This window comes from Lissotriton helveticus, chromosome 8, assembly GCF_964261635.1.
Source record: "Lissotriton helveticus chromosome 8, aLisHel1.1, whole genome shotgun sequence".
In the NCBI taxonomy this organism is placed as follows: domain Eukaryota; kingdom Metazoa; phylum Chordata; class Amphibia; order Caudata; family Salamandridae; genus Lissotriton; species Lissotriton helveticus.
In genome coordinates, this window is record NC_136069.1 from 966283484 (window position 1) to 966305213 (window position 21730).

At 44.7% G+C, this 21730-nt stretch overlaps 1 protein-coding gene across 2 annotated transcripts in view; it reads right to left on the reverse strand.

The window, feature by feature from the left end:
• Positions 1–17826, reverse strand: part of NFKBIZ (NFKB inhibitor zeta) — a 542353-nt gene extending 524527 nt beyond the window's left edge. For both annotated transcript variants that reach the window (XM_078657808.1, XM_078657809.1), the window contains exon 1: positions 17514–17826. In XM_078657808.1, coding sequence (XP_078513934.1) covers positions 17514–17727 — 214 coding nt within the window. In that variant the 5' untranslated portion in view covers positions 17728–17826. The remainder of the gene's footprint in view (positions 1–17513) is intronic.
• Between the last annotated feature and the right edge of the window lie 3904 nt (positions 17827–21730).

A 21730-nucleotide genomic window follows, 5' to 3' on the forward strand; every position in this document is an offset into this window, starting at 1 on the left:
ACAAAAGGATTCTTCTTTGTTTCTTGGGCTTTCCTGGCTGCTCCAGACGTGCCCCGACTCCCCTCCCAAAGTGAGTCCCTCAGACCTTGCTGGTCTGCACCGAAGCCAATCTTGCCATCTTGCGTGGGTTGCTGTTGCCAAGGCTTGCTGGGTCCAATCCGGATACAGATGCTGCAGCACTCGACATCCAACGTGGGACAGCTCGAACAGCTCGAATCCAGCTCCTGGTCGCCGTTGACGCCTCCTGGACCTAGAGCTGAAGAGTCAAGCTTCACCTACATCACCTGACATCGTCAGGCATCTTCTTGTCGCCTACCTGGTCACTGGCTAGTGACCCAGACTCTGTCCCCTCTGCTTTCAGGTTCTTCAGATCTCAGATCCACCCTAGGATCCTTCCAGACACTCTTCTCCTGGACACCTGCAGCACTTCTTTGCAGCTCGCCATTGGAAACGACGATGAAACCAGACACGAAAAGACACCTATGCACCTGGCTTCCCTGGGTGAGGTAACACAAGCACGTCAGCGCTCCCGTGGGTCTTGACTCCCGAAGTGTCCAGTACTGAAAGGGTTTTACCGTAGTCCACTCCTAAGTATCCTTATTCTTTAAAATTCTAGCTGTAACTTCTCCATAGAAGTCAATGGTGATTCGCAGCTGTGTTTAGGAACTGCACGCGTCTCCCATGGGTCTCCTGCATCCCTACTTTGGGTGGTTCCTGGTTGCCCCAGCGGTTCTAAAGGCCATAGGCCTTTTCTCTATGTTGAGAGCGGTACTTATACCACTTTCTTAGTATATGGTTTGTGAGGCCCCTAGGGCAAAATGTATACTGTGCTAATTTACTGTGTGCTATTGAAGTTCTTGTATAGTACTTTTACCTCTAGCCTCAACGTACATAATATTATACAACAAAACAGAACTAATCCTAATTGGAAAAAATGGTTAATCTGGCCCACAGACACAAACAACTGTCAAGACAGATTCCTGAATAAAACACCAGGATTTACATTCACTAGGCCAGATCCAAGATATGTCTAGAGACAACATCCATGGATAGTAACATACAGTGTAGGAAAACTGTGCCTTGACGGGCTACAAAAATCCACACTAACAGAGGTAAAACAACATTTATCTTTACTTAAAGATGGCGTTGATCTGAGGAACTTCTTACAAGGGCCTCCTAAACCGCGTCATAAACGTTTTATATACACGGGTATATATGCCATTTATAATGAGGCATGGAAAGCGACACAAGCAGAGACTGCAGAACGAATACGTGAAATTGATTGTATTAATTTAGAGAAATATCGCTCTGTAGTTGACAATGGGTTAACGACTGTCATCCAGAATTTATTCTTTGGACAGCATAGTATCCTCTGCCATAGACATAATGGAACAGGAGTTACTCATGCTACAACATGGACAGTCACAATTGCGTTCTATAATGCTATTAGGCTGGACGTTTCAAAATCTTCGTTCTGTTTATGTGCCATGGCGTCCAATCAACACCACGTCATTGTTTTCTGTATTTAACCTTACAGATAACCAAATCACTTTGGCACAAAGAGGAGCAGACTATAAGGTGCTGAGCACTGAAAAACTGGAAAGATTACCATTAACGGTTTCTGAAAAACCAGCGACAGAATGGGTAATACATGGGACAATCACTCTGCCTGTGACTATTTTCCATTTTCAGTATTGTTTGAAACATATACCAGAAAGCGTATATGAAAGGTTGGGTAAAGAATACATTAAGTCAACCTGGGATTTACCACACACACACACACAGATGTTGGAGTGGGGGAAAATAAGTAGTTCTTAGTGGTACAAATTGCAAAAGCACCCTAAGCGGTACACTTTAATGTCAGGCTATTAATTTACATGTAGGCTGTGATGGTTCTTCTACCAACTTATCCTGCCACCTGCAGGGTTCTGCAGCTGCAGTGATAGATCCAATTTTTAGGCAGCTTTCTAATGGAAGCTACAATATGTTGAATGATCACAGCTGATTTGGCATGTTGCCAGGAATAGCCTATCTCGGAACTGTGTCAGCCAGGGTCACTTGTATGCAAGTATTGTTTCCTAAACCTAAGACAGACGGGGAGTCGCTGTTATGGCCTTCACTGAACATCTCTTCTATACAAATTGATTCTTTAAGCAGAATGAAAGCCATTCTTTTACAAAAAACTGTGCCACTGACCTCGTCCAAAGAGACGTATGATCTGTAAGTTGCAAGTTCCTCTGCGGAGATACATCCCCTTTTATCCACAAACTGCCCTATACATTTCGCAGAAATTTTTAGGTCTTATCTTAAACATGTCTGATACGATTGGTATTGTACATGTATTTAAGACCATTTTTTCTGGACTGTTAGCACCTTTTGAAGCAGTCCTCTGCATATTTCCAAACTTCCTGAACTCGGTGTTTGGTGGACTGCCTCTCGTTTTGGAAGTCCCAGCAGGAATATTATTTTTGCTACTTCTGTCCCAATATCGCAAGCCATTCTACCAACAACTCCCAGATCACCGTGGAGAACACTCTTCTGGCGATGAGGAGACGTGAGCGCACAATCCAAATTTTGGGCTTGGCTCATTTAGGAGATCTAAATACCACATGGTTTCTTTCATTCAGACCAATCTGGCAAGATTGCATCTTACCTGTTCTACAATGCCTGCTATGTGGAGAAGAATGTGTGCTAGACATCTGTCGGACACTCCCATCAGTCATGCCAACGGAGGTTGATACTTTGCTTGGACCAGTCACTGCTCATGCACTTGTTGTCCCCAACGGCTACCAATCCGGATGACGGCATTCATTGAGGTCTCACAGACACAAACTGCGGACGGTGAGATACGTGGATCAACAGGCACACCGGTACCATCTACTGCGAACATTGCTAATGCGACTGACGCTGACGGTGATGCTTCTCATCTATGTACGATTGATCTGCTTAACGAGGTAGTCCAACTTTCACCGACGGAAGTAAACAAATTCTTTTCCAGCTTAGAAGATTTGATGTATTCTCCAAACAATGGCACCGACTTGATTCGGCACACAGCGTTCTGATGAACTCTGAATTCGACCTTCACTTTTTTTAAAACAAAGCTTCTAACTTTAGAACTCTATTTTTTCTATGATTACACTTTTTTGGGCACAAAGTAATCTACCTAAAGTAGAACTATTACTAGAGAACAAGAATTCTTTGAATACTTCCAAAAGACAATATTTGACCTTGTCCACAACTGATATAATTTATATATTCTGCCATGAAATGGTCTCGACCTTTTTTTCTGTAGCTAAGAGACATTTCATAAATGTAAATTTCATAATTCATTCCGATAGCATTTCCAAAGTCATACTATATGCTTTGAATGAAATCATTGCTTTTTAAAATGCGTACAGCATAAATGCTCATATTTTGTGTACAACCATTTCAAATGCATTTCATGTATTTTGGGTGGGTTTTTTTAACATCATGCTTTAGATAGGTTTTAAATGCTTAGAATTTGGTAATATCGAACATAATAAAGTGGAGTGGATGTTGTATGGCGTTTTAGGATTAGAGCGCAAATTTCCTGATTCATGCCCTTATATAGGTACAATTCACATTTCCCTAATATAGGCATAGAAAGTATACCCATATTTAGACATAGCCCATGCAGTCCAAATACAGGCATGGCTACTTCCACCAGTTCCAAAAAGCAACAAAGATTTCTTGGAAAAACGGCTTAAGCAGTCAGGGACATCCCCTTGCCTGAATATTGATTTGTCCAAGAACTCATGGAGTTTTCAAAGAACTACCATTCCCTTGGGGTTCTTTGATGACGTTATTATGCCCTGACTTTACGTCAAACTAGACACCTTCATGGTATAAATATGCCTTCACTTGCTCTAGCAAACACACGGTGGTTTGGAGAAGTTCGACCATCTCCTTGCCCGACGCAGCTCGCTACAGCAAGTGCCGAAGGAAGCCGACCATCCAGCTGATGCACCGATTGAGACGCTGTCCTTTCTCTCGACGAGAATCCAGCTCCAGTGTTTCCAACCTTGCGGGGTGTTGGGAAATTGAGTCCCTAGACAGAGATACCAGACCTCCTTCATTCTAAAACCAAGGTACGGAGTGGATTAGACCCCAAGAGAAATCTTGGATAGATTCTTGGCAAAGAATACTAAACTTATACTCCATCACACTTACTTTTTTCCTAGTACAAGACTTACATTACGTACATTGGTTGTAGGCGTATTTTAGAAGCACCAGTTGAGTACTTTTAGTCATTGTGAACCATACAATGCTCTTACAGTATTATTTTATAATATTGTTATCGCTGTACTCATTATACTTTGCAACCTGCATTACGATTGTAGCAGTTCATTTCTTCTGTATGAGAAAGAAGACTGTTCAATAAATCCTTTTATTGAAAGCGCCAGTCTTTCTATTTCTCTGCACATCTGGTGATACGAAGCATGCACGATTGACTAAGTGAAATATTTATCTATTGTTTCCGCGACTCTAGTGATACATTTCTTATTCTTGGGACACAAAGTTGTCATGTTTATGCAGTTGTCAGAAACTAATTCCTTCTTGTGAATGCGAGAAAGTTTCTAGTGACCTCTGAGCTGTCTGGCACTCACAATTAAGTTTAATATATTCAATAGAGACCTAGTCGACCTAAATCCTACGTCAAATCTATAGGAGATATTATTCTAATGCGCAGAGCCTATTGGGAATATAGGAACTACACTACAGGGTCCTCCCAGATCCCCCATTAACAGTCTGCCCTCTAGTGGGTGGAATTCGGGTAAGAACTTAAGGTGCTTTATCAGGGGGGACAGGGCATGGCAGAGCTGAAGATACTTATGGAACTGGGACTTGTGCAGGTCAAACTCCTCCTGCAGCCACTAAAAAGATTTAAGCATGGGCCCACGCATCACATCTCCTAATGTAGATATTCTTATAGCATCCCATCTATGGAATCCGGTTAGAGTGGAGACGGGCCAGAGGTGTGTGCCCCGCCAAAGGGAGTCATGCCTGTTAGCATACCCCACCAGCCGATGGACCGGGATACACGTCTCGAGACCTGAATTACCGTACGGCAGGCCGGTGGGGAAGGCCTCCAAGGAAGAGTTATTGTATAAGAGATCCAATAGTGGGTGTTCCGCCAGGAAGACCCGATCCACCACACAAGCCGGATCAGCCTGAGGGTTGTACCACCATTCACTGAAGCCTAATGCCCAATAATACGCCTGTACGTTCTCTGCTGCAATGTCACCACAATAGGTCGATTGGATACAGGTCGCTAGAGCCACCGGGACCGGCCGTATAAGGATATGGGAAGGTGGGACCATACTGTCGCAAGGGGGCTATGTTGCGCGACCACGCCATGGTGGGATATCTAGTGATATGGACACTGAGGTATTTAAACCCCTTATCCGCAATGACCAGCACCGAGGCCCAGGTTTGACTCCCCTGTTCGCCAAATATGGGGAAAAGCATCGACTTGGACGGGTTGGCACGTAGTCCTGTCGTTCCACCGAACACCCGCAAGATCTGAAGCACCCTCGGCCCGGTGACCAAAGGGTCGGAAAAGAATAAGAACGCGTCGTCAGCATAGAGTGCTATCCTGTCCGAGTACTCAAGCGACCACACCAGTCCCCGATAGAGCCATTGGCTGCGTGGCTACGCTTGCATGCGGTTTATCACTAAAGCGGAGAGAGGGGGCAACCCTGACACTTGAGATTTTTAATAGCAAAAAGAACAAGTATTGGTATAGCCAATAGGTCTCGCCTTTGGGACCTTAAAAGTGTTTAGTCATGCAACACTTGATGTTGTTGCACCATGGATATTGTGCTGGATAACTAAACACTTATAAGGTCCCACAGGAGAGACCTATTGGCAATGCCAACCAGGGGTGTGGAATTTATTAAAATATCTACTTGTCCATGGGACAGGTTGCTTCATAAATCTACTTGTCCTGTAACAAAATCCACGTGTCCCTTTGGTGCCATGTTGTGCGGCGCAAAATTATGGCAGCAATCACATTATATAGGAGCTCTTATATAGCCTCTCTGATTATGCCAGGGCACCTACCATAGTAGTGTTTGAATACTAGCAATCCCTTTATGTTGCTACGTTTCCGCAGATCTAAATACTGGGACTGAAGGTAGTGGTAAACCATAGTTCCAGGGTTGGAGTGTCCTTTTGAGTCTATGCAAACCTACTAACTTGCATGTTTTAAGGGTTTTCAAAAACCCTTCTCTAATCTTGTCCAATACTGAGAAATGTTGGAAATTTACTCCTGACAATGGCAGACGTAAACCTTCTTCCAGAGTTGGGAATAAAATGGTTGGAGGGAAAATAAACTTGAAAACTCTCAGGTTATCGCAAGAGCAAATCTACACATGCACATTTGCTCATGCTGAAATGCAGTTCACAAATATTTTCTAGGAGTACTATTTCTTGCCCGACTGCTGTAAATTCTTGAGAATTCACGAAAGCCATACAGCTGCCCTTACTGCAAGGACATATACCAAGGGTGCACTTTTGAGACTTTCTTTGAAAAGTGGGCCCCTAATTTGGTCTGGCGTTACCCATGACCTTTTGTGTCGATTAGAATTCTCTCTCTGTATTGGCTGGCTTCACGGTGAGTGACAGCATTCTGCTCTTTCCCAAGGAGCATATCGGCACACAAAGTAGTTTTGTTTAGTGCCACTAACTAATGTAGCAGTGCATGCTTTTTTGAGACCAACATTTTTTTTGCTTTTGCCAATGTTTGTTATAATGGTGAGGATCTGGCAGCTCTCGCATCAATAAGGTTTTACAAAAACCATGCCAAAACAAGTCACGCATTGCCAAAACTAAAAAGATGACCACCATTTCAGACCTACTGGCTTCGCCAATGCTGGTTTATTTTTGATTCCCAAAATCGTATTGAAACTGGTTACACTGATTTTCTAATATGAATATTTTGGGGGAATACTAGCATGCATCAACAGATTTTACTAAATGATGCTGCAAAGAAATGGTACCTGAAATTTTACAGTAGTTTAGCAAAAAATGCTTTCCTACTTTCATTTTTTCGGAACTTTTTATAGTGAAAGGAAATAATCATTAATCTTGCTTTCAAGCTTCTGCAAATATTTGTATCTAATCAGAGAGCATTCTGGGAGCATTATGCATAGCCTCATATTGCTAAACTTTGAAACAGTGTGCCCACATTTTTATACTGGAACCACTGTCAGTAGTGCTGTCAGAACTTACATTTACTGAGAGCGCTCATCCTAATAATAAAGGCTCTCAATTAATGAACCATAAATACAAGTTTGAACAGCATTAACATATGCACACAAATATTAACTTAACTGCAGGGAGTGCCCTTCCCTGATCCTTAATGTGGTATTGCAAACTGGCAGCCAAAAGGTGTGTGCTGCTGGGGGTAGGACCTGCTTGTCCCAAGGACAAAATGCACATTAAAACTTGTTGCCCTTGACCCCAAACAAAATGTCCTGGGCGTCGGGCTATAGGAATTCCACATCCCTGCCAACGCTTCTTTTTATTGCCGTTGTGCACGCAAAACATTTAAGTGCTGCTGAGAAACTCAGGAGTGCGAGCGTAACGTGTGCATAACGCATGTTTTAGGATCGCTCAGCTGTGGACCTGCAGAATTTAATTCATAAGGAATGTGACCATTTTTCAGGTTTTCCGTCAAGGAGCTCTGACTGATGAAGCCTTAAAATGGCCGAGTGAAGAAAGCGCACCATTCTGCGCAGATCTGAGATACGTGTGTAGCAGCCCCTGAGGACGCGCCGCCGCTGCTGAGCACAGCGGCAGTGGTGAACACAAAGATAAGCACTTTAAGTAAGGCATGATACATATATTCAGTGTGCATCGACCTCGCCGCCTCTGGTCCTCAACACCACAGCAAAAACTTCCACCCTCAAACTATGCATTGCAACGTGGACATTAGCTTTAGCACACTAGTGACACTAAGTCAATACTCAGCCAAGTACACAACTCTAAGGCATGGACTACTAAAGACACACGTCAGATAGACATTCACAACACACACAACATTCAACAGCTTTTCTACCGGTAGAATCCATGCTCGTATTCCACTTAGCTGTGTTGTACGTGTCTAAGGGCAGTGCTTTAAATGGGCCGGTACTGTCAGATACGGAGCACCTGCACTTATTTATTTCGAGAGGGAGAGTACCTGCGCTTCCCAGCAGAGGTGCAGTACTTTTAATAAGTAAGTACCAGCACTTCCCTGCAGAGGTGCAGTACTTTTAATAGGCGAGTACCGGCACTTCTCAGAAGCAAGTAGATACTTCGGTAAAAGATACCTGCACTTCTATTTTCCCATTTCAAGCACTAAGGGACTATTGCCCTGTGACAGACAGAAATTTTCTTTTTAAACTTGCACTTTCCCCCTTATAAATTGAATTTCTGTCTTCTGACCAAAATGGTTCAGTGATCTATAAACACTAGAAATAGGCCCAAAATGCGCCCGCAGCAGCTGGCAATGTGGCAGTCTCTCCAGTCCCACTGCTCAGGCCGTCATCTGTGCTATTCACATCACCCATTACAGTAACTCGGGTATTATTAGCAATGTAAAAGCTTTAAATGTGCAAGAACTTGTCCAAGACTTATTATTCCTTCCCCGGAGCCGAGGATTGTAAGACAAGTGGCTTCAGGTAAATGTCTCAGCCGTGGATCATTACACAAGTAAATTGGCAAACCTTTAAAAGAGTACAATTACAGTCAACCTCCAAGCACCTTGGGCTCGGGGAGTGGACCCTTTGACGAGGTCGGAGGGCCTCCCGCTGTGCCTGCCATCTGTCCTGATGTCCTCACAGATAGGTGGCTCACACTTGTAATCAGCAGAGTGCTGCAGCAACTTGGCGCCAATTAGGAGGTTTGTCAGCGAAAGGTTGTTATGTATGCAAAAATTGAGAAAATGTGGCAATTGTATTAATAAGTTGGCGGATTCGCACTTGTTGCTTCCCCAATTACTGAATCAAGACATTATGCCGCATATCACGGCATCGTTTTCATGGATATGGATTAAGCATTCACATTGTGCAATTGTAATGTGGTCCATATGTCCATGTATGGTTTACATACTGCCAAACATAATGGAAAGAAATAATAAACGAACCCACTAATAAAGTTTGTGAGATGAAAAGTTTTTTGTGGGAAACCGAACTGTAGCCTGCGTTGTCAATGCTCTAGATGTTTATCTACACCGTGTTACCCACAGGAATTCAGTTTTGAATTTATTTAAAGTCTTAAATGAAGCCAATGCTTGTTCTCCCTCTCACCACCTTTGGTCCCAGGGTCAGACTGGCATAAGGCAATCTGGAAATGCCAGGCGAGCTGGCCTCACTGGTGGGCTGGTTTTAGGTGTTTGTGGACTTTTCAATGTCAACGGTTCACAATCTCTCTTTACTTCTTTCATTTAGTTGCTTCACTGTGAAATGGATCCAAAAAGAGACAGGCGGGCGCCTCGCGCTGATGAGCAGAGGAGGGGGGAGGGGAAGAGAGGAGGGGGCCTGCGCCGGATTCCCTTGCAGGAGCGAGCAGGAACCATATGTCCAAGCTCGCTCCCGCAAGGGAATCCCCAAACGTGCATGCGCTGCCATTGAAGGCAATGCAAAGCGGCACGTTTTTGGCAGCCAAACTGAATCGATGGCTTAAGGTCTTTTTCCTATGGAGCGCGAGGCGTAGGCGAGACCTAAAAACGGAAAGTGGAAGTTAACACTGTAACATCCATCATAACAGCCACTTGTAAAAGAAAAAGCATCACTGACTTATTCAAGTGAGGTTAGAAATCACACAATGTTCCTGGCCTAAGAAAAATGAACAAAAAAATAAACAAACAAAAAACACCCAAAAAAAAACAGATGTTTAGAGTCAAATATTTTCTCAACAAAACGCTGTCTTTCATACTGCCCTTTATCCTAACTACGACAGGAAAACAAATGAGATATATTATATATATATATTATATATATATATATATATATATATATATATCTCCGGAGCCTACAATAAAATAACCATTTGGAGAGTTCAGCTTTCCAATATACAAATCTCAAAACTATTATTCTTTGATATAACTGACAATATGGCAGATTTAGTACTTTGACATTCTAGAAAACAAAGGCAGATGGAGGAGAATAAATACCCAGTTTGAAGCGTTATTTCAACGTACAGCTCGTGTTACTTTATGTTACGAACTTTACATTTGTTTTCAGGACACAGAAAACTTTTAAATAAAGTTGGATTTTTTTTGCAGATTTACATGCCGCGAACTCGACCCGAAGGTACAGGAACACTGGTTACGTTACACAAGGGAACATTAAGTTTATTTATTCAATTTTATTTTTAGGTGTCGCCTACGCAGATCGTATGCGCTGCATAGGAGAGTGACCTTTAGCCATCGGCACAGCTTTGAGGGCAAAAACGTGCACGCGTTGCTATGCTTGCAATGGCAACGCGTGCATGTCTGGCGATTCCCTTGCGGGAGCGCGCGGCCCCATGTAGTGGCGCCATATGGTAGCAATCATCGCGCCTTGCTGCACGCTCGCGCAAGGGAATCGCACAGGCCGCCGCGCGCTGGTTAGCTATTGCTAACACTCAAATATGTGCATATATCTTACCTGACTACAACATTGAAAGGCGCAGACAATTCTGGAAACTGAACAGCTAGCCCACGTATACTACCTGTTCAACTTCGAATAAGTAGCTAATTTTATTTTATTCATGCAATAAATGGATTTAACGTGTCTCTTGTCTTTAAAATCAGAACTGCTCCTAGGGTACAATTGTTGATGGTCTGTACTTGTAGCCTTCCTCACTCACAAACAGTACAAAAAAAAAAAAAGGAGCAAGCACTTAACCCACGTGACTGCCTATCTGAACGCCAAACTAGCACCCCAGCCAGATACAAGTGCACACAGTGTAATGCGGGCTGAACCCCAGTAACAACCAGGAAAAGACACTTTAAACCAATATAAAAGCTTCATAAATCATAAACTTCAATTTGCACCGTGTTTCACTTTATTTGTGTTCCCAACAATAACGTTTTAACATGCAGTCTTCTCCCTCGAGAGCAAAACCAATTTAAAAGGGTACAGAGAATGCACAGTATTTGCATGATTTAATTCACACCATGTAAACTATGGCACGTGACGCATGAAGTTAAAATAAATATCAGGCACAGGCATACTATCTACTATCCACATTCTGCGTCGAAGCTTTCTCCGCAGTCCAGCCGGCGGCCGCAGTAAAACCCGGAGCCTTGCAGGCTCCATTTGAAGAAGTCCCGGTCTCGAGATGGGGACCGGGTGAAGACCAGGGGAGCGGGCCAGGCGCTCTGTGAAGGCGGGGCTCTCATGTGGTGAGAGAGCCCCGCAAAGCGCTACCGCCGCACAAGAGCGGAGACATCGCACCTGGAGTCCCGGTGAGTGGGGCTCCGTTTTTGCAGTATAGGGGCCATTGTCCTGAGTCCCCAGAGAAGGGACTCCTACATTCCTAGGGGCATTTTAGAAGGGTAGAGCGGCCCCGGTTGGCAGCGGGCCGCTCCCCACGCTCCCACGAGGCCCCATTATGTTTCAGAGCCAACCAGGCTCAAAGGGGGCACAGTTGTTTATGCATTCCTTGATACAGAGCCCACAAGGCACCCCAGTTATTTTAAGGGCCTAGAGGGCCCCCCATGTTGGGCGCAGTTTTGCTCCCCTGTGCACCATTTGTATTCCTAGAGCCTAGAGGGCTCCAACAGGTGGCAGATGTATTCCTAGAGCCTAGAAGGCTCCCAGTTTGCGCAGTTTTGGTTCCTGAGGGGCTAGTGAGAGGCCCTGGCACAATTTGCTTCCCAGCTGCCCAGCAAGTAGTGGGCAGCTGCACGGTTTAGGCTTTTATTCCTAGGGGACATGCTCTTTTGGACTCAGGAGTGAGTCACACTATTTCGCCACTACTTGGCCTTCCCCAGCTGCGCAGCACTTTGTGCCAGCTGCAGCCTTTAGGCCCTGTTCTTGTCCCTCAGCAGCCCAGCAAGTAATGGGCAGCTGCTACGTTTAGGTTTTGGCGCAGTGGCGCAAACTGGACTTTAAATGTGATTTATGTGCTACTTTGGGTGCTAGGAAATGTACTGTGTGTAGTATGTTTTGCTCACCCTGTGTTCTGGTACCTCTGAATGTGTTTTTATGCATCATGTACAAAGTTGCTTACCTACACCACTGAATGTGTTTTTACGCGTCATGTGTCTAGCCTATACCGCTGAATGTGTTTTCAAGGTTAGGAGGTTGTTCTTCCTAGTATAGTTATACTAGTGTGTTCATGGTTCCCTGCGTAATATTTTCCTAAGATGGTTAGGGTTGCGTAGGTGGTACTTACCTACTGCCAGTGGTTACTGGTTGTGTGCTGCATGTGTTATTTGGTGCTACAGTTATGATATGTTCTATGCGCTAATTGTTATTTCTACCAAGTGCTTATTCCTGACAGTGGTCCATGTGGCCCTGTCCTATATGTACATAATCCCTTGTAAATCTTGCCCGTGGCAGTTGGCACAATGTACATCCTCTGATGATGATTCTGATGTGTTTTAATAATACAAAGGCTATTTTTATATAACCTTGTGTGGAGTTCCTTTTGTGGAGGGCCTTGGATGTTGTTGCTGGTGGGTGCGTGCGCAAATGCTTTACACATCGCCTCTGAGATAAGCCTGACTGCTCGTGCCAAGCTACCAAGAGGGTGAGCAGGGGTTATCATGGCGGGTGACTTCCTTGCCCCGACTTAGAATGGTGGTTTCTGCCTGACTTTGGCGCAAGCCTTAGCCAACCAGAAATCCCATTTCTAACAGGTGGCTTTGTGTGTGTGGCTCTGTGTGGGTGCAAATGCAATAGGTCTCGCATTTGCAAGTGATTAAGCTATTGGCATTGTAAATGACAATGCCATTTATTTATGTTTTAAAAACCAAAACATAAATAAAAACAATGTCATGAGCAATGCCAATAGCTCTAACAATGCCGAGACCACTGGTTTTCTTTGGTTAAAGGAAATTTGATTTTCGAGAAATAAAGAAAGTGAGCCTTTCGTATTATTTTTATTTTCAGGAAAATAAAGGCAACTCTGTAAACCCATGGACTCAATGTGGGCACCTTATTTCACCTGCTACAAATTTATATTTTCCCTATCACCTTATCAATGGTAAACCCAGGAGCTATTCTAAACCTAAGGTGTGGTAATTCCTAATATGTAGAATCACCACTTTCGTGATTTTACAAGATATATAACTTCCTAAAAGGATAGGTTATATTTTCGTGCGTTCAATTTTCCTGACAATGTAGTCTATCTTCTTAGAAAAATAAACAAATAAAACACCAAGCCCAGCAAAAATAAGAACTTCCAAATCGGAAACAAAGCGGCCAAAAACAGCAGCGTCAGTGGAAATATTTCTCTCATTTTTAGATCCTATATTTTCAGTTTTATTTGTCTCTAAGGTTCTAGAGAGGTGGAGTTAAAACATAGTGAATAATACTGTTAGCATAGTTATATACAATGTGTACGTCTCTTTAGTTCAGATTATGTTTGTTTCCATGTACTGAGGTAATAGGCCTGCATCAGATTCATTTATATTAACTCTGTTAGGGTTCGGTTGTTTTTAATTATTGTGATACGCATACAATATTATTAAATAGGGTTGCAGGCAAGGTGCGAGCACGTTCACCTGTGCATCCCATTTTATTCTAGTGAATATCTTAACAACATAACTTAGTACTTTAAAAGAGAGACTCCCCATAGATACCACATGGATTAAGAAATATTATGCTATAACGTGCAATGCCTAGCATAATATCTGTCTGTGTGCTGTCCTTGCTTTTGCTTTTATTGCAGTTAATTCATAACCTCCAGTGGAAAATGCAAGTTAAAAAACCCGGGAGACAATATAAAAACACTAACAATGAATCAAACACTGTACAGCAGCCTTCAGTCAGGGATATAACAATCTGAGTGCGATTTAATCTTCATTCACAAAAAAAAGCTAACCGACAGAATAGGTGTTTTGCATACTTAGTGAATGGGACTTGCCTTATTTCATTTTTAGGTTTCGCCTATTATCATTCGCTTGCGAATGTAATAGGCGAAAATTCAAGGGCTCAATCGATTAGTGAAACCACTGCGGTTTCTTCCAAGTGCATGTGAGTCACGTGACCACAAAAGCGGGTCACGTGACGACACAAGCACGCACATCTCCCTAATCCGCCTGCATTCCCGCCCCCCCACCAGGCTCTCACGCCCCCATCCGGCTTCCCTCCGCGCATCTGCCTGCCACACTTACAATGGCGATTGGTAGCTGTCAACAAGGGGGATGTTTGCCACCTCGGGACACAGTCGGTATCAGAGACGGCTGCGGCTTCGCTCTCAGTGCCTTTAATGTCACTGAAACACCTCGGGGAAAACAGCCACCCTGCTGTGTCTGCCGTGCGTTTCTTTTCTTCAAGCTCGCACACAGCGCAATCCGCCTGCATTCCCGCCCCCCCCCCACCAGGCTCTCCCGCCCCCATCCGGCTTCCCTCCGCGCATCTGCCTGCCACATTACAACATGACTTACACCTAACCAATGTGAATCCAAACCACATAGAATATTAAGAGATCGCGGTCCTTCTGCTCCGCAAATACCCTACAACTGTATAGTAGGCTTGGATTCCATACGCACTTTAAGGTTGTACGGCACCAGAGACGGCTGCGGCTTCGCTCTCAGTGCCTTTAATGTCACAAACACCTCGGTGAAAACAGCCACCCTGCTGGGTCTGTCGTGCGTTTCTTTTCTTCAAGCTCGCACACAGCGCAATCCGCCTGCATTCCCGCCCCCCCCACCAGGCTCCCCTGCCCCCATCCGGCTTCCCTGGGCGCATCAGCCTACCACATTACAACATGACTTACACCTAACCAATGTGAATCCAAACCACATAGAATATTAAGAGATCGCGGTCCTTCTGCTCCGCAAATACCCTACAACTGTATAGTAGGCTTAGATTCCATAAGCACTTTAAGGTTGTACAAACCATGGCAATTTACTGCACTCTACATAATACAATAATCCAGCATGCTCATGACTACCGTAACAGCCTCAATGTGGGTCTCGGAGAGTACACCTGCCCTGTGACAGCATAGTTCAACTTTGCAGCCAATTAACTCTGCATCACCTGCCATACCAACAACCAGCGTCCCACCAAAAGCAAATGACAGACTGGCTATCTGCCAGTTATAATGTGAAGCAGTACTTTAAATGGGCAGGTACGGAGTACCTTCGCCTCTCAGCACTGCTGCAGTACATTTAGTTAAAGGAACTGCACTTCTCAGGAGTGAATAGGTACTCTGAACAGTGAGTACCAGCACTTCTGTATTTACATTTAAAATAATGAAGATTAACAATATTACTTTACGGACAAATGGCAATTCAGAGCCTACCTGAAAGTAATATGTAGACAAATAGTGAAATATTTTATTTATGAGATACAAATGTACACAAAAAGTGAAATGGAGATTTGGAACTCTCCCTCTGGCTTCATTCACAGCATCATGGTCTTGTCGCTCCTCTTCAGAAATTTGCCCGGCATGTGCCCACCCAAAGGAAAACGATGTTCATGTGGTTTTCTTTTGCCGGGCTTATGAGAGGAGCAGGAACTACTGGCTAGTCCCCCTGCTCAGAAACTTGGGGTTCAGAACTTTTTTACCCGCCTACAGAGTCTTAAAGACAGATCTAGCTCCCACTATAGTTTTTGCACTATCCAAATTTTTAACTTCAATGTGTACGCCCGAACCCGTTGTATAAAGAGTCTTGGAGACTCGGGACAGATTTGAATCACCGGCACATCTTTTTTCATTTATTCTTTTTAACAAACTACTGATCACTAATGTTGTTTAATGCGTTTTTAAATTTTTTATATATGATGCAATGTATATCTTTTATGATCATGTGATCGAAATAAAGATTTTTTCGAATCGAAATATTTTATTTATGATATACAAAACTTACACAGTCGTGCAAATGCCTTCCACCAACTTGATATTCAAAGGCATCCATTCCCAAGGCATTTTGAAGTGGAATAAATATGTAACGTGCATAACTATCTGGACATACGAGCAAGCCTTAAAGTAAGAACCCCCGCCCTGTTATGAAGACCTACGGGAGATATTTAAACATGCAAAAAATATGGTTTTATGCTGTTCACAAGATTGAAAGTTGTGTTTGCCAATGCTGGTATTTTAAGATACATTTTTCAGAATAATGAACTTTGCACCACTGCCCCTTTAATGTTCGAGACTCACAGCAGGAGCGAGAGAGTACAGTGTTCAACCAGCAATCAGCTGTAACAAAACCAATAGCTCCAACTTTCCAAATGCGAAACCTATTGGCAACGCCTGTGCTTGTTCTTTCTTGCAAGCAATAGTCTCGACGGTTCTTGACACCTAATATGCCACAGCAAAAAGTGAATCGACCCTTCTAGAGATAATATTTTTATTTATTGATACAGTTGTCCATGTGCCTCGCAGACCGTTTCCCAATAGTCCACTGTTTTCAGTTTTCAGTCTCTTTAAAGTAGAAGATATACTATCTCAAATATTCTGACATTACCAATAATTAAAGTACAACCTTTCCCGATGACTGCATTGAATAAAAAAATACAGCCTTTTCATTTTTAGGCATTGTTGGAAATAGATTGGAATATTTTCAGCTTTAAAGGACAACAACACAACAAAATAGAAAAACGTTTTCTCCTGAAAATGTAGTGATTTTCCATTCCTAAGTTTTATTTCTCTGAAGTGCTGTCATCATTTTAAAGCTAAACTCCATTTGGAATGGCAACACAACACATCTTTTCCTCCACAACCACTTTTTAATCTGCTTTAAATATGTCTCATCCTTAAAGTTTTCTAGAACAATTAAATTCAGCACTATTAAAATGCACTCCTTAGTGCAAATTGTGTGGCGTCTGTCTCGCCTTTGTTACCTGCTGCATACCTAAAGGTCCCAAAGGCGAGATTTATTGGCTATGCCAATGCTTGTTTTGGTAGGCACGGGGAGATTAAGTGATCTGCCCAAAAACAAAGAATGTGGATGCGACCCCGAGGATCGAACCTTGGTTTCTAGCACCAAAATCGGCAGCTCTAGCTTAGACCACATCCTCTCCAGTGACGACGTTTGCGTCTTAAATATATAGAGTAGGGCGGAAACATGGCTGCGATTTTGAGTATGAACCATAAAAGCAGTAACAGTGTGTATAAATTAACCTTTCAATGTAGTTTTACTAATCAAAGCAAACATATATATTATTAAGTAATGTGGCCCACACACGCCAATAGTGCTGATTTAGTCCGGGCCCCGGGGACGCCCAGATTTTGAGAAATGCCCAATTAAATCATTAATGAATGTAACTAAACAGGAACATGCTACGGGTCTGTAAATCCCACTCTCAGTAGCCCTTAACGTTGGCAGAGTAAGGATTAAGTACCTGTGAAGAGATTCCAGTCGCTGCAATCTCCACTGAAACAGTTGAAAGCTCCCTCCGAGTCCGAGTGGGGGGAGGAGCATGACGAGGCGTAGGAAGGCGAAAGACATGGCTCATTCAAGTCGAACGAGACCCCAAGCTCTCCCCCTGCATAACTCATCCGCTCCAAATCCTGACTCTGCAAGTCACTCCCCTTCAACGACCCTTCAACCACCATGCCTGCTCAGACCAAAGAGGAAGTACTCACAATAAATGAAACAAGATGTCACTGTCACTATGCGGAAACTGTATTTTCAGGGCTTATGTAAAAGTTCCCGTTTCCGGAAATCCGCCTATCGACAACCAGTGAGGTCACACTGCTAGGAAGCCATTGGACGCTTCCGTTGCTGACCCCGCCCTATATTGCAAGTTCAGGCGGAACTATTTAGATCGAGTTTAGGCAGCGCCCATCCTGTTTGGAAGACCTGCTGTTATCAGTATACCTAGTATAATCCCGCTTGCTGGTTCACTCCTTTATCGCTTTTCTTAGTTGGATCCTTATTGGTTGGTGCTCACGATATATCTCTGCCTTTCACCCAGGAGCACTGCAACTACAGTTTCCTTACACTGAACTTTATGGGTTCCTTTGGGGTCTATTTGTTTTATGTCCTATTCATCAAATAGATCAGCACTCACTATTTGTTATCGTCAGATATTATCGTTTTTAGTCAGAACAATTTAAATCAATTGCAACTTTGAATTTCGTAATAACTTGCATCCATATTTCATAGATTCATTTGATGGAGCAGGCTCGGAGGGAACTCCTCATTGTGCGAATTAAGTCAGCCCTGCCAAGTATCACGCTTCACGTGTGACACTTAACGCATTTCAGTGTGGTGATCCGCATCACCGCACTGAAATGCATTGTCACGCATTATAGCGCCTTGTCAGCTGCCACGTGGAGCGCTGCTATAATGCACATATCAGCGCCGTGAGCCCTGCTCCCGGTAGGCAGAGGCTAAAGACGCTGGCTAAATCTGCTTCCAGCTCTACAAGTACTGCTACAAGGTAATTGTATCCAAGTTAGGCATACACTGGGGGCTGACTCACGTGGCGCCGAATTTAGACTGACGTCACTACAGTCAGTGCCCAATGGTAGACTCTGACTGACAGTGAGACACAATAGCTACCTTGAGTCAGGGTCCGTCCTCCTGCTGCCACCCACACTTTTGGAAGTTCAATTGCTCAGCTCCTGACCTCGCCGCTCTCACTGCAGTGGGGTGCAGGCATGGGGAAGAGGTGGTGGATTTTCGCCGTCGATGGCTCATGAATCCAATCTGGAATTGGATCCCACTTGCACCATTCTGCCACAGACTGGGCCAGAGCGGCTGACTCAAGCGTTAGTATCATCGAGGCAGTGAGAGTGGGTGCAGCATGATTAATGGCACAGCGGCAGCCGTAATATCTCACACAACCAGGACCTTTACCCAGAGCACCAGGCCTCGCCACCCCCAGCCAGGCTCAGCTGCCCAGTGAGGATCATCATGATTTTTTTTCAGTAAGTGCCTGGGAGAGCAGGAAATCTATTAACTAGAGGCGTTTTTCACTGACCGGTTGCTGCACACGGCCGGGCTCGGCTCCGCTGTGTGTTCCTGGCCGGGCTTGGCTCCGCTGTGGTGTTTCTGGCCGGGCTTAGCTCCGCTGTGGTGTTTCTGGCCGGGCTTTGCTCCGCTGTGGTGTTCCTGGCCGGGCTTGGCTCCGCCCACCCCTGTTCCTCGCTGTGGTGCTCCGGGCCGGGCTTGGCTCCGCCGGGGGCCGTTTGAGACTATAACCCCCAGCAGCCTCTTCGCGGCAAGGACGCCGCCCTCGCAATCAGGAAGCGCCTGGAGGCGCATAAAAGATCCCTCGCCACAGAGTCCAGGGGGAGGCGTTTTTCACTGACCGGTTGCTGCACACGGCCGGGCTCGGCTCTGCTGTGTGTTCCTGGCCGGGCTTGGCTCTGCTGTGGTGTTTCTGGCCGGGCTTAGCTCCGCTGTGGTGTTTCTGGCCGGGCTTTGCTCCGCTGTGGTGTTCCTGGCCGGGCTTGGCTCCGCCAACCCCTGTTCCTCGCTGTGGTGCTCCTGGCCGGGCTTGGCTCCGCCGGGGGCCGTTTGAGACTATAACCCCCAGCAGCCTCTTCGCGGCAAGGACGCCGCCCTCGCAATCAGGAAGCGCCTGGAGGCGCATAAAGGATCCCTCGCCTCCTCGTCCCGCGGGACGCGCGCGGGCGCGCCCGGGAGAAGCCCGGGACAAGGGCGGGACAGTCTATGACAGTCATAGACAGGAAGAGGCAGGGCAGGGCCATAAACTCTGGCTGTTTTTGTTCGGGACTACTGGTGACCTAAGATATTCGTATCCAGACTTCTGTCTTTTTGATAGTTTGTCGAATCTGCGGATATATCTCTGCCTTAAATATTATTTTTGTCAACAGGATACATCATGCCAAGTGCCTCGAAGGAGAAATTTATCTCGGGGGTAGGCCCCATTGACAATTATCTGGTGGAAATGGTGAACAAAATAAATAGCGATAGGAGAGCCTCGCTAGGTAGGGGTGGCCCACAAAACTCTGTTGAAGATGCACCAACTCATTCGGAGATTCCTTCTGTGGTTGCTACCCCAATTGTAGATCAAACAGCGGCCACCACGGTGGTCGCCCAGATTCACACTGAGCCTCCCTATGTTGAGGTAGACACAGGAAGTGATGATAACGAAGAAGTACTGCCTCCCACCAGACCAGTCAGAAATTGTAGGAAACAATTAAGTAAAAAGGGGGGTAAGCATCCAAAGAAACGGGCAGTCACCCATTTACCGACAAGGATAAATACTGATGAGTCTAGTACAGTACAGGAAGAGAGTACTATGTCTAATAACAAATTATGTCCAGACCAATTTGCCCAATTACTTTGTTCCCTGGAAGCCATGGTTGAGGCAAAATTACGTCAGTATGTTCAACCCCTAGTGTGTAAACTTGACAGCGTAACTGCTGAATTAAAGAGGCTAGGAGAGATGATAACTAAACAAGTAACAGTAGCGGACCATTCTAAGTTGGTGGGAAAAGATCTGGGTGGGAAAGAGCAGGAAATTATACCTGAGATTCAGCATCAACCCACCCTACCCACGTTAAGTCCTGATCTAGCAAGGGAGCACAGCAACTAGCGTAGTCATACGTCCAACTAGGGGGTCTGAAGCAATAGCTAGTAACACCTCAGTGAGGAGAAGTAAATATATAAATCTTCCTCCTGAATGTAGCCCCTATGTAGTCGTATTAACCAACGTTCCACAACAGGATACCCGCGTTCCCCAGACACTCGAGGAGTCGCATGACTCCCTTAAAAATAAAACAGTGTCATGGCTAAACAGGAGGTGTGGTTTCCCCATTAAATTTGCCCCAGACATTATAGCTACCAGAAGGGCAAACTGGATTGGGCCTACTAGGAAGACCTGCACAGGGGACTGTATAGTCATAAATTTCAGACACCCACAACACGTGACCACCGTTCTGTTAAGGGCAGCCTCCATGACGCACGACGTAAATAGCATTGGCGTGCGACCACTTGGATTTTTTTATAATCGCCTAGCTAGAGCGTCCCAACATAGCATGAGTAGAAGACCTTATACACCTGCTATGGTCCATACACCAGGTTCCCGGCAGGGATCAGGAGGAGAAAATCACTTTAATTATGCCAGAAATATAACTACACAAAACAGATTTGTTGCTCTCTCCGGTTTAGAACTGTGTGATTGACAGAAGGTCTGTGAGGGTCCTGGTGAAGTGACCCCCCCAGACCTGGTTTACTCGGCATCTGATCACACCACACCGACCCCTGTCATCGCTCACTGCAACATCGTAACAAATTATAGCGGTGAGGGGGAAACGGTCAATATGTTAAGTTGGAATGTCGCTGGCCTGCGATCAAAGAGAGAGGACAGTAATTGGTTAAATTTTGTTAAAGTACATGATATAGTGGCTCTCCAAGAGACCTGGGATAGGGACTGTGACTTTTGGATGGATGGTTACACCTCGTATTTTGTCCCTGCATTGAGATCGTTAGCAGGAAGGGATAGAGGGGGCCTTGTGATATTAGTTTCTGTGAACATAAGGGGAAAGGTGAAAAGGATAGATTGTGCTTCTCACAATTTTTTGGTCTTAGAATTAAGACTATTAGACAACACCAAACTGATTCTTGTGAATTGTTACTATT